Source organism: Astatotilapia calliptera, chromosome 7, assembly GCF_964374335.1.
Source record: "Astatotilapia calliptera chromosome 7, fAstCal68.1, whole genome shotgun sequence".
Taxonomy (NCBI): domain Eukaryota; kingdom Metazoa; phylum Chordata; class Actinopteri; order Cichliformes; family Cichlidae; genus Astatotilapia; species Astatotilapia calliptera.
This window is the reverse complement of record NC_137428.1, coordinates 15,867,129-15,879,804: the sequence shown is the minus strand read 5'-3', so window position 1 is coordinate 15,879,804 and position 12,676 is coordinate 15,867,129. Positions and strand designations below refer to the sequence as shown.

Below are 12,676 nucleotides of genomic sequence, written 5' to 3'. Positions count from 1 at the left end.
TATGACTTACTTCAGCCGAATAGTACCTACCTCATACCTGATGGCAAGCTGACAAACACGGAGTAATTTAGCAGCCAAAGAAATATCTCAAAGGAGAAAGTAGAGACCACAACAAGCCTAAAGAAAGTAAATTCTGGACTAACCTATACTTAGAGAAACCTTTCCCTCACATTATAATGTTGCTCAGGCTGCTTGAGAAACTTGTTTGCTTATAGGTTTGCCATGGCGATCTAAAAAGTGAAAGTTCAACTTCTACTTCCTCTAAGCTGAAAATAAAGCGTAAATAAGTATGTTTTCCTTCACTCAATAGAGCTCCTACTTGATCTCAAACTACAAGATCAGGAATTTGTTTACTGTTTACTTGTTTATTTAAAGTTGTTCATAGCAATATATAGGAAAGTGTTTTGCTGTCTCTTCAGGAGTTTGACCCAGAGGAATTTTACCACCTTCTGGAAGCTGCTGAAGGACACGCTAAAGAAGGCCAGGGCATCAAAACAGACATCCCTCGTTACATCATCAGCCAGCTGGGACTCACACGAGATCCTCTTGAAGGTACACGAAGGACTTCATCATCATCATCATCATCATCATCATTGTTGTTATTCCTAATACCATTAATACATTTAAATGCTACATGTAATATAGAGTAAATATATATTTACATAAAGAATGTAAGTACAGCACCTAATTAAAACAGATTATTTTGCATTTAATGTCAGAAACAAAAAACAGAAAAAGTTTAAGTGTAATGTTAAATGTTATCTCCAATCATCGATCATACTATGATATGTAGTATCCTGTATAACCGCAGTAAAGTTGTATTATTAGAATATATCCTTTTATTATTATTATTATCATCATACTATTATTACATCAGGAGAGCAAAGGAGTAAAGAGAGCACAGGATAATTTGTCAGGGTAAGGCTGTAAAGCAGGATTTGGCAGTTTGTTTTCCCAAGAGGCCAAATGAGAAACTGGGACTGTTGTGGAGGGGCACAACAATATGCTGAACACCGTTCAGCTCAGTATTCATTTCATAAGAGCACTTTGAGGTGACTGCTGTTGTGATTTGGCTCTGTATAAATAAAGCAGAGTTGAATTAAATAAGCTTCTTGGTGCAGCCCTCCACAACAGTCCCTTTTTCATGGTTCCCTTTTGAAAATGAATGGCCCACTCCTGCTCTAAAGGAACGCTGGAACTGAATTGTGGAGGGAAGTTAAAGACAAAGATACTCTTGACGAATGTCCTGTACCAAACAGATCGTCTTTCTAATGACCCTCTGTCTCTCCAGACTCTGTAACCAGCAACATTCATTATGACTAATTAGAAAAGAATGGCCTCCCCACAGACCTTATACAGATCTACACAGGCGGGCTCATCAGCCAGTCTCTCCATTTATTTCCCCCGAGTGTCTCCCGTGTTTCGTTTGCCCAGCACCTCGTGTGCCGGAAGCAAACCTACGAGGAAGGACAGATGTTAAATAGTACTGAAAATGTGTTTACAAGCTCTCCAGGGACGAGACAAACAGCACACATGGACTTTGCCATGGCTGCACAGACGAACATGCACTGAAAAAGATGCAAGGTGGTTTTTAATGAGCAGTTGTTCTGGGGTGGTGATTTTCAAAATGAGCGTAAGATGTGCATTTGTGATGCCAGTTTTGATTTCCGCCTCATTTGTCCTCAATTCAGCTTATATTGAAGTCAGCACCTCAAACCTAATAGGTGAATAAAAGCTGAAGTCTGCTGTTTTTGTTTTGTTTAAAGGGCCTGATTTCATTTAGGCTGCCTTTGTTTCAGTAACTGCAATTGAGAACCTGTGTGTCAGTTTCTCATGAAGTTAGATTCATAGTTTTGTCACATCAAACCCGCTGCAGCTTTGCTCCTGATTATTTCTCTGTTTCTTTTCTAGAAATCGCTCAGCTGACCAGCAGTGACAGTGGAATTGCAGAAACTCCAGAAACAGATGACTCTGTAAGTGCTTAGACATTGATTACATTATTGATCTAGTTCATCTTTACTGCAGGCGAAGCAGTGAAATCCAGATTTTATCTCTTTGATTTGTTTTAGCGTTTATCTCGCTCTCGTCCTCAGTCTCAGAGTTTCAGCACGGCCTTGCGGTCCCGGCGGAAACCCTGTGAGCTGGACTTTGAAATGATAAAACTCATCAGCAACGGTGCCTATGGGTAAGGACGTCTCATTTCTCTATCGGACGATCTAATCTCTGCTGATAGATGGTTGGTTACAGGCTGTTTGTTTCTTCTTTGTTTTGCAGTTGACAAAACCATACTGTGATCAAACCACACTTATTGTTGCAGTTTTTCTTCTATTCTTTGTGCAGCTCATAGGTAAACTTTTTGTTCCACAGAGCTGTTTATCTGGTGCGGCACAAGGAAACTAAGCAGAGGTTTGCCATGAAAAAGATCAACAAGCAGAATCTGATGTTAAGGAATCAGATACAGCAGGCCTTTGTGGAGAGGGATATCCTCACCTTTGCTGAAAACCCTTTTGTTGTGTCCATGTATTGCTCCTTTGAAACACGGAGGCACCTGTGCATGGTTATGGAATATGTTGAAGGTCAGCACTCTATTTTATTTTATGTGCATAGTGCGACCGCTGAAAGCAGTCTACTTTGAACAATGTCTTCTTTGTGTTGTTCTTTACAGGAGGAGACTGTGCCACCCTGCTGAAGAACATGGGTCCCCTACCTGTGGACATGGCTAGGATGTACTTTGCAGAGACAGTACTGGCTTTGGAGTATCTACACAACTATGGCATTGTTCACAGGGACCTCAAACCTGACAAGTGAGCTGTAAACAATATTTGTACATAAATGCTGGCACTCAGAGAATTATATTTTATTTTCAGGCTTTTGTTTTTCTTGCTTTTCTGTCAGGCATCTTTTCCATTTAAAAACAAACGGAACAAAAAAACTGTACAGTACTCGATTGACACCAAACAGCAGACTTGACGGTGTTAGTCATGAGCTATTGAATATAGCTAACAATTAAACTGAAGTTGGTGATGCATCTGTACTGTATTTAAAAGACATTGTGACCTACTGTTTTGAGTAATGGCTGTTATGGCATAATTTGCATAGTGCATTTGCACACCTAGCTGTATTATTTGTCAGATACCTGCATTAAAATGCTCCAATAGGTATCAGTAGCACAAATATGTGCGAGACCTGACCAGGGAAGTTCACGATTCAGGTTAGCAGACAAGATAAGACAGCTTGCTGCCAAAGTCACCTGTGTCAGCAACATAGGCAGTATTAAAAAAAAAAAAAAGGAGACATCGTTTCTAGTCTTACACCTGCATTTTTAATATCCACCAGGGGGCAACACCTGTGGGGTTATCCAGTTTTGTACAAGTCAAGAGGCTGTTGGGTTCTTTGGCTATGTATGTAACCACAGTAAACATGTTTCTGTTGGGTTTATTGGGTCATTTCCAGGTTTAAGATCACATTGAATAGGACACGAAGTCCATTTTGTAAGTTATGGGAATTCTAAGAGTCAGAAAGGATGATTATGTAGGACTTACTCAGTGGCTAATGACTTTGAAACTGGCAAGGAGAAACTCAGTTCGACATCCCATAATGGTACTTCAGTGAAGGACATCGCAATGGCTGCACAAACCCTGCATACGGTCTAATGCAACAACCTGTCAGTCAAATTGCCAGTGCTCCTGATAATGCAGACTGTAAGTCTGATCAAAATTTGAACAGTTTATTTGTAAATGGTAAAAATGGTAAATGGCCTGTATTTATATAGCGCTTTACTAGTCCCTAAGGACCCCAAAGCGCTTTACATATCCAGTCATCCACCCATTCACACACACATTCACACACTATTTGTCAATGAGGAAATCTGCTATAGGAAGGAAAACATTTTTATATTGAGGTGTAAACATGTTTATTTCTACTATAAAGTCAGGGTTTTGTTTTTTTTTTAACGTGGAGGTGTGGACATTGGCTCGCTGTGAGAGTCTTCTTCAACCCCAGGGGTACAGCTCGGTGCTGAAGAGAGCAGAAAGTCAGTAAATATTGGATTAATGAATCATTTGACCAAGACAGAACACCAAATGTGTTCTGATTTTGCTCTGGATTTGTTGGATGCTTAAAAGGGAAGCCATATTTGCTATATTTAAGTGAAATTAAATAACTGTACTTAAGGGTTGTGCGATATGACCAAAGGTTCCATCTGTGTACCTGGAACTGCTGCGGGAAAAAGCCAGTTCTAACATTTGAGTCTAAGGTTTATATTTTAGCACCTGGCAGCTCTTTTGCATCCGTAAACTCTCTCCATACTCCAAACCATGTCCATGCTACAGAGGTAGCCCCTCGTTTAGGTATAAGGTCCTCAATTTGTTTTGACTGGTCCTGGTTCTGTTTGGAGCTACCTGGTCCTGCCACATTTTCACTGGCTATGCTGGTATTCTCTGTGCCCAGATGGAAAAAATATTGCCGTAAACGGTGTATTTTGCGACACCATGAAACAAACGATAATGTATAATTTGAAACGACAGATGTTTTCACATCATCATGCGATATATTTCGTCATATTGCACAGCCCTAACTGTACTTCATAATATGTCTAAAAATAATAGAAATGTCTTCTTTTTTTTTACCTCAGCCACCTTTGTGTTTGTTCAATAACATTAAAGATTGAACTGAGCAATTTTAATTTTTTTGTTTACACATATTGGCATGGAAACAGCAATTTCTTTTGTGAAAAGGAAGAAAAATGTCAGAGTCATGCTTTACGTTTTTTGTTTTTTTTTCCCTTCATAAAAACAACATTGTAACAAAAATCGCAGAACAACTGACTGCATTTATCATTTTACTATAATTAAACTTTGTCCAACTTTGTTTATCTTTTAGTCTGCTGGTGACCTCAATGGGGCACATTAAGCTGACAGATTTTGGTCTTTCCAAAGTCGGGCTGATGAACATGACCACCAACCTGTACGAGGGACACATAGAGAAGGATGCCAGGGAGTTCTCTGATAAGCAGGTAAATGTTGTTGAGCTTTACAGATGTACACTTTCTCAAAGCTCACCATATTTAGAATCCTTTTTGTTTTCTGCTGTACAGGTATGCGGCACCCCAGAGTATATCGCTCCAGAGGTGATCCTGAGACAAGGCTATGGGAAGCCAGTGGACTGGTGGGCTATGGGCATCATCCTGTATGAGTTTCTTGTGGGGTGTGTGCCTTTCTTTGGAGACACACCGGAGGAGCTTTTTGGACAGGTCATCAGTGGTCAGTGTTAACAACACCTCCTTTTTCAATTTGATAATTAAAGCAAATCTTAGACTTACATTAAATAGTTACTGAGATATCTCAGTCGTGCTCAAAATATTTGAATTTACATACCTGAAAACAGCAACTGTCAAAATGAGATACCTGTGTAATTAATTGGAACCCTTTCTACATGTTTCCTTTCCTTATGAATAACTTCTTGACAGCCATCTATTAGATCAGCGGTCTCCAACCTTTTTTGCGCCACGGACCGGTTTATGCCCGACAATATTTTCATGGACCGGCCTTTAAGGTGTCGTGGATAAATACAACAAAATAAAACTAGTACCGGTACCGAAAAAAAGAGAATTTATTCATAACACACGTGAAAAGACCCAGGAAAACCGAGTGAACGATAACAAAATAACGCTGAAAACCGATAAAAACCCTGAAAACTATACATTTCACACCTGAGCCTCAACTCTTGCGGCCCGGTACCAAACGACTCACAGACCGGTACCGGTCCGAGGCCCGGGGGTTGGGGACCGCTGTATTAGATGAAGGTCAGGTCTTTGCTGGATGCCTTTCCTATTTTTTAAGGACTTGACTTTCAGACTAAAGATTCAAGGACAAACTGCACACCGTGCCTGAGATTTACAAGTTTTTGGCTCCCTGGAAATTATCTTGCTGGTGAAAAAATATTATCTGTTATCTGTTTAAGTGGTAAAAACACTCTCCTGAAAATCGTCAGGCACCTGAGCTGAAAATGAGTGAAAAAGCAGCCAATATCCAAAGAAACACTTAACTACACTTGAAAACAGTTACAATAAAGTCTGTTTCTTTGGAAGCAAAATACAGAAAAATAAGGGTTGGCTTAAGTTTTTTATTACACAGTACTGTGTTCCAGCATCCTAAAAAATACAAAGTTCATTTATTTTCTTATTTGTTTATGTAAGTTTATTAAATACCTAAAATGTTACAAGTCATATTTTCTGCTAATGAAGGCGATTAAAGGTGAGATTTGACCACATCTGGCATTTAGATGCTATCCTGCACATCAGGGGAATTCACAGGCTACATCAAATATGAATTAAACATTCATATAGTGACCACATTGAATGAGTTGTGCATAATTTCCAATTTTTTGAAGACCGAGATTTCCCTGAAGGCTAGCAGCAAACAGATGGCAGTAAGTGCCTTTAGCTCGCTTTAGTTCCCAAATGAAGTTTATTATTGTGATTTATACTTTGTCACTTTATTCCCTCATAGTGTCATTGTGACAGAGCAGAGAAAATCTTCTTGAAAAATACGAGCTTTCAGCTTGTCAGCAGCGTGTGGCATGTTGGATAAAAGCTTCTGTCTGTGCCATGGAAATGAGTGGCGTGCAGTGACTGATTTGGTATACTCGTAAACAAACTGTACCAATGTCCTGTGTGTGACTGTTAATTAGAAAGCCCCGAATACACTGAAACCATGCCACGGTGGCCTGCGGCTGCACATACGTATTCATAGCTTACACCCAAATTTCCTTAGAATGGGGTACAGAGAGAACATAGCAGACAATCAGCATGAAGCACACAGCTCTGCTCTGTTCGCTGCTTGTTTTTTCAGTTATTATTGTTTAACATTACACACAATAGAGCTTTGATTTGTAAGAGCTCATTTCAAAATACCTTTGAGAACAAAGTGGTTTAGTATTAGGCTAAAGTCATTTTTGGGATTTTTTCAAACTATAAAATCCTATAGACACATATTTATTGAGATAATAGCTGATTAATGAATCTGCTTCAATGAAGGGCGGCTGTCTTCAACATTCCCAGTTTTTCATGTGCATAGTGCTATGAAAAAAGGTTTTTTTTGGTTTGTCTGTTTGTTTTTTGTGTATTTTTCCAAGTTACTATTCAGTTACTTTGTTCAAATCGGTTCAAATCGGTTTGGATAGTTTTTCATTTATGACTAATAAATGTATCAAATCTATATGAGCCATAAAATTTGACTTACATGTTTTGTTACAAAAAACTAATTAAGCAATAGTTCCTTTTTTGGTTTAAATGTATTTTTACTACTACTACAGCATTTTCCCCCCACAGTTGGTTCACAGAAGAAAAAAGATATTTTCTGTGAATTTGTGAAAACAACGAACAACCAGAAATTCTTCTGTAATTTTACACATTTGTAGTTTTACTGGACCAACCCACTTAAGTTCAAAGTGGCCTGTATGAGGCCCAGGATGTAACATGAGTTTGACATCCCTGCTCTAGTGTATTGTCAGATAGCCGTTAGAGGCATTATCTGACTAGATGACATCTAGTTTTAGTGTCTGTCAGTGAAATAAAATCTATAAGGTGTTGGTACGTAAAGTCATTCTATAACACTGTTTCTGGTTCTAGATGAGATCAACTGGCCAGATGGGGATGAGGCTCCACCTCCTGACGCTCAGGAGCTCATCACCTTGCTGCTGAGACAGAATCCCCTGGAAAGGCTGGGCACAGGTACAAACACAAAGAGTGAAGACCTTCTCATATGTGGAGCAGTCAGGGACTGGGTGAGAACTAGGCATGCACAACAGGCCGCTATAAATCCTCATGTGCTACCTCAGCACGGCTCATTATTCCAAGTCACTGGGGAAGAAATTGAGGTCATCCACCAGCGGAGCAGTTTATCCTGTGGCCTACTCACCTCTTCCTCCTGATCAATTGCAATTATTTCCCACCAGTCCATGAATCTAGCTTCATGCACAATCAGGGACTTTGAGTGTGTAGATCTGCAGACTGTAAAAGTGACCATGACCCTGGACAAAGGCCTTTAATCAGTGCAATGCACACAACCAGCTTGGTCTGGAGACATCCGGATCTACTTAGGCATCTAGATCTCCCCTCAGCGGGCTGCCATTCACAAAGTCTCCTGCTATTTCACTAAAGGTCACAGGCAGGAAATTGTTCTGCATAATTTATGGTCATGATAGCGATTTGTCCTGTAGCCACTAGGGAAAAGAGAAACACACCGTAAGCATTTCTTCTGTTCCTGTGTTTGAACCATTCAGTGTCGAGTGATTTGTGCGTGTGCTTTCTCCACAAGCAATTTTCACATTGTTCCATATTTATCCGACCTGCAGGTGGAGCGGCCGAAGTGAAGCAGCATCAGTTTTTTCACAACCTAGACTGGAACGGCCTGTTGAGGCAGAAGGCTGAGTTCATCCCTCAGCTGGAGTCCGAGGACGACACGAGTTACTTCGACAGTAAGTTATCAAACGGCCTCATAAAAACACTTATTCTTTGTGATTGATAACTGATAGCTGATTGTTCATTCATGTTTGGAGTGTAAACAGGACCTAGTAGCAGCTAATTTTAATTCTTTTTCATGCGATTTCAACAACATACAGTGGGGGAAATGATTATTTGATCGCATGCTGGATTTGTAAATTTGTTCATTTCTTTGGAAGTAAGCAATCTCTATTTTTATGGTAATTTCATTTTAATGGGGAGAGAGAGAATATGAACCAAAAATCCATGAAAAGCATATTACATAAACGTTATGAAGTGATGTCATGTCCACTGAGTGAAATCAGTATTTGATCCCTGAGCAAAAATCAACTCAGAACTTGGTGGAGAAACTCCTGTTAGCAAGCACAGCGGTAAGATGTTTCTTGTAGTTGGTCACCAGGTTTATGCACACTTTAGGATTTTGGCCCACTCCTCTTTACAGAAACTCCTTGGCTGCTGCTTAGCAACTCAAACAACTGAGGGCTGGAGACTGGCGCGGCCACTCCATCACCTTAACGTGCTACTTCTTCTTAGCAACTCCTTTTTTGCTTTGGTGCTTTGTTTTGGGTACGTGGCCTCGCCCACTGGCCCCTCAGTGCGGTGAAGTTGTCCAGTACCCTTAGCAGAAAAAAAAATCCCCAAAGCATAGTGTTTCCACCTCCATGCTTCACTGTGGGGATGGTGTTTGTTGGGTCATACTCTGTATTTCTCTGTGTCTCTCCTCCAAACACAGCGGGAGACTACATAAATATTTGTTGTCAGGAAAAAATGTGTTTTTTGAAACTGTAGAGCATTATTCCTGGTGAGCACGCTGCTGCTCGCACATCTCAGCTGTGCAGCAAGATTTCAACCACTGCTGTCAAAGAAACAACCAGAACTGTATTTGAGACTGCAGTGTGAGCTGTAAATATGTTAGCAATATTTTGTTGCTCACATATGAAATTTGCATGTATGCTGTCATAACTATGGAGCATCAGCAGCTTTAAAAATAAATAGTTATTTTAATCTATTTGACTAATATGTAATGGAAAGATAAAATACAATAAATATACAGTAGTACAATTTCAGCTGCAGAATCTTGTGTGCCTGAATACAACAGAGCGAAAATGTGCTGTAAACAAAGTTGTGTGTACATATTTGTGTTAATTCTTTCTTTGTATTTTGTGGAGCCATGCACCACATATGAGGTGTAACTAAGAATACAACACTGAAGTGCAAATACTCATAATAATGATAAACAGCCTGCTCAGAATTACGTGGCAGCATTGCGATCAAGTAGCCTGGTGTCCAAAATGTTTCAACAGCTGTCTGCTGCTGAGTTTTCCATTTCTTTGTGTTACTGAAGAAGTGAACAATCCAATTACAACCAGAAATGCCAGTTTAGCAAATCTGACAAAATTCTGCTTCATCCTTGCATCCCATCTGAGATCATGACTTTCCTCCAGATGCTGTTAAAGTAAACTTTGCATTATTAAAATGCTGTTTTCACTAAAACTCTCTAAGGACACGCAGACAACACAGTTAGTTTTAATTCCAGTTTAGGTTTTTTTTTTTTTTTTTACACTTTTATTAACAAAACTGTCCTATTACAGTACATCTTTCATTAAAATTGACATTGGCATTTTGAACAGCCTAATTTAATACTTTGTTACATATGAAGTATGTCTGCAGCAGAGCAGCGACTCTGCCTCTAATTAAAAGCAGTGAAAACACTTGCATTTCTTAGTCATTATACTCTTTTTCTACTTGGGTCATCTTTTTGCACTGTAATAAGAATAACCTGTAATAATGCAATTTATAAAATATAATTCTCTCCTCTTTCACAGCTCGCTCTGAGAGATACCATCATCTGGAGACAGAGGAAGAGGACACAAATGATGAAGACTTCAATGTGGACCTGCGGCAGTTTTCCTCTTGTTCTCACAGATTCTCTAAGGTATGTCCTTAATCTCCCTCCTCACATTGTTCCAGTGTCATCATCATTACTGCCAAAGACGTTAGCAATATAAATGAGCTCGAGCCCTCATCTGTCCCGATCCCATTCTCATGGGAGGGGGAAAAACACGAGCGGCTGCCATTTCATATGGAAATGTGTGTCTTGAAAACACAGCCTCCCTCCTGCTCTTCCTTTATCTCCATAGTGTCAAACGTAGATTTCAGCTTTGCATACATTTTCCACTTGCAAATGAGATTTATTTTTCTTGGTAGTAATGTGTGACACAGTACACAATACAGACAAGCTGGGAGTCATTGCTGTGCTGCATTGCAGTGTGCTCTCCTCACATCAAAACAAAGCATTACAGTGTGTCTCAGAAAGCAGCAGGGTGTCTCAGAGGAAGCGTTCAGCTATACTGAACCTTCTCGATGCTTGTTGGACACAATGAAGTCTGCATAGCACAGACAAATATAAAATAAAGGTCACGAGGTTACCCAGTATCTGTACCGAATGTGATAGATTTTCTTTCTAAACCTTTTTGGCTCTTTTATTTTTAAACCTCTGTTCACATTTTGTAGCTTACATGTAACAAAGTGAGTCATTGTCGCTGTGTGGCTATCAGGTTTACAGCAGTCTGGATTTGTCCCGTGGGCATCTGGAGGAGAAGGGAGAGACTGAGGAGAAGAAGACCGAGAGCCCGCTGACTGTGGACTCTCTCAGCTGGACGCCAGACTTCGCTGAAGCGTATGAACACCTCCATCTCTAAATCAAAAACGATTACCAGAGTTCATTAATTGCTACACCTGACCATTATATAGACTGAGCACACATTAAGTGAGCAGTTCATTGGATGATGATTGTGCTGGCATACTAAACACATACTGGAAGGATTGTAACGCAATTGTCATGGTTTTTTGGTTTGAGGTGAGGTGGCTGCAGTTTGTAGAACATAGAAAAACTGCAGTGGAAGTGGTTGAAGTATTTAAGTACCAAACTACAAGATGTGATAAAGACGGAGACTAAAAAAAACTTACCTTGTTTAACTTGTCTCCCATTCCAGATCATCTTCTCTTGCACGTCTGGACTCTTTTTAGATATATGTAGAATTCCTTTAATGTAAGCTTGCACTGGTCCCCATGCAGAATCTTCAGCATGTCAAAAAAACAGTGTTTGCGTTTTAGGAAGCTGATAAAGTAGCAAGCAGGCAAGTCTATTGGCTCATCCAGCTTCATTTTCTTCGCAAAGTTGAAGTAAAACTTGACTGTCTCAGCCTTGGGGATAAATTCAGCACTTTCTGCATATTCGGGGTTGAAACATGTTAAAAATCTGTAGCTGAAGACGCAGCTATGATCAGCAGCTTTGGTCTTGCGCGCTAAATTTGGCTCAGTTTAAAGAAAAAGTTGATGTTTGCTTCATGTGCAAATTTGAGGGCAGTGGCAAACTTGCACAGTGCAAGTGATTAGGTTGCTGAATTTTCAGTGATCAGGTGAAGTGTTTGACACACATTTTAGGTGCATTCCAGGAGCTTCTTGATTGCATCTGATATTTATGTAAAAATCCATTCCAAGTTAAAGAGGATCAACCTTGTTAAGCTCAACTCAGTAATGGCAGTGGTGTAAAAATAACACTTTATAAATTGAATCATACTGTTCCTGCTGTCCCTCATTCTGAGAAGTCTAGGGTGTTCATCACCTTTACAAGCTTTTGCTCTCTCATGAAGACTCAAAATATTTTTTAGTCATTTGACAGTTACAAAACTCATCTAACGCAAATCTGTTGTTTTATCCAGACCCTCGCTGTCCTCGACAGACACAGACAGTATGAATCAGGGTCCTCGCCCCAGTTTGCTACCAAAGTTTGCCATCTCAGCTGAAAGCGAAGGGGATGAGACATCAGGCATCGGCGATCCCAGCAAAGCCTCGTTCTCCATCGGGGAGTTTCCACAGGACGAGCCTGAAGCTGCCACTCCGGGCAGCACGCACAGCGGGGCCACGCTCTCTGGTACGAGCCGCAGTCTTTAGAATTACACACCTTTCCGTACATGTGCTTGGTTTGTACTTTGTAACATCATTAAGGTGCAGTTCTCTGGAAACAACAAAAACATATGATTGAATGTTCTTGCTTGTTTTATTGGGAACATTGTGCTGTGTTAAATTGAGCTCAGTGCAACTGATTGTTTTTCAACCACGTCAGTTGCCCCCTGCTGGCCATTAGAAAGAATTCAGGCTCTAAGTGCA

At 40.1% G+C, this 12,676-nt stretch overlaps 1 protein-coding gene across 8 annotated transcripts in view; it reads left to right on the top strand.

Annotated features, from left to right (window-relative positions):
* mast4 (microtubule associated serine/threonine kinase family member 4) overlaps nt 1-12,676 on the top strand; it is a 95,108-nt gene that overhangs the window by 74,960 nt on the left and 7,472 nt on the right. For all 8 annotated transcript variants that reach the window (XM_080303494.1, XM_026173203.2, XM_080303493.1 and 5 more), the window contains 12 exons: nt 420-552; nt 1,912-1,973; nt 2,094-2,185; nt 2,368-2,576; nt 2,666-2,804; nt 4,882-5,014; nt 5,096-5,261; nt 7,631-7,732; nt 8,356-8,478; nt 10,330-10,439; nt 11,062-11,183; nt 12,229-12,440. In XM_080303494.1, coding sequence (XP_080159620.1) covers nt 420-552; nt 1,912-1,973; nt 2,094-2,185; nt 2,368-2,576; nt 2,666-2,804; nt 4,882-5,014; nt 5,096-5,261; nt 7,631-7,732; nt 8,356-8,478; nt 10,330-10,439; nt 11,062-11,183; nt 12,229-12,440 — 1,603 coding nt within the window. The remainder of the gene's footprint in view (nt 1-419; nt 553-1,911; nt 1,974-2,093; nt 2,186-2,367; nt 2,577-2,665; nt 2,805-4,881; nt 5,015-5,095; nt 5,262-7,630; nt 7,733-8,355; nt 8,479-10,329; nt 10,440-11,061; nt 11,184-12,228; nt 12,441-12,676) is intronic.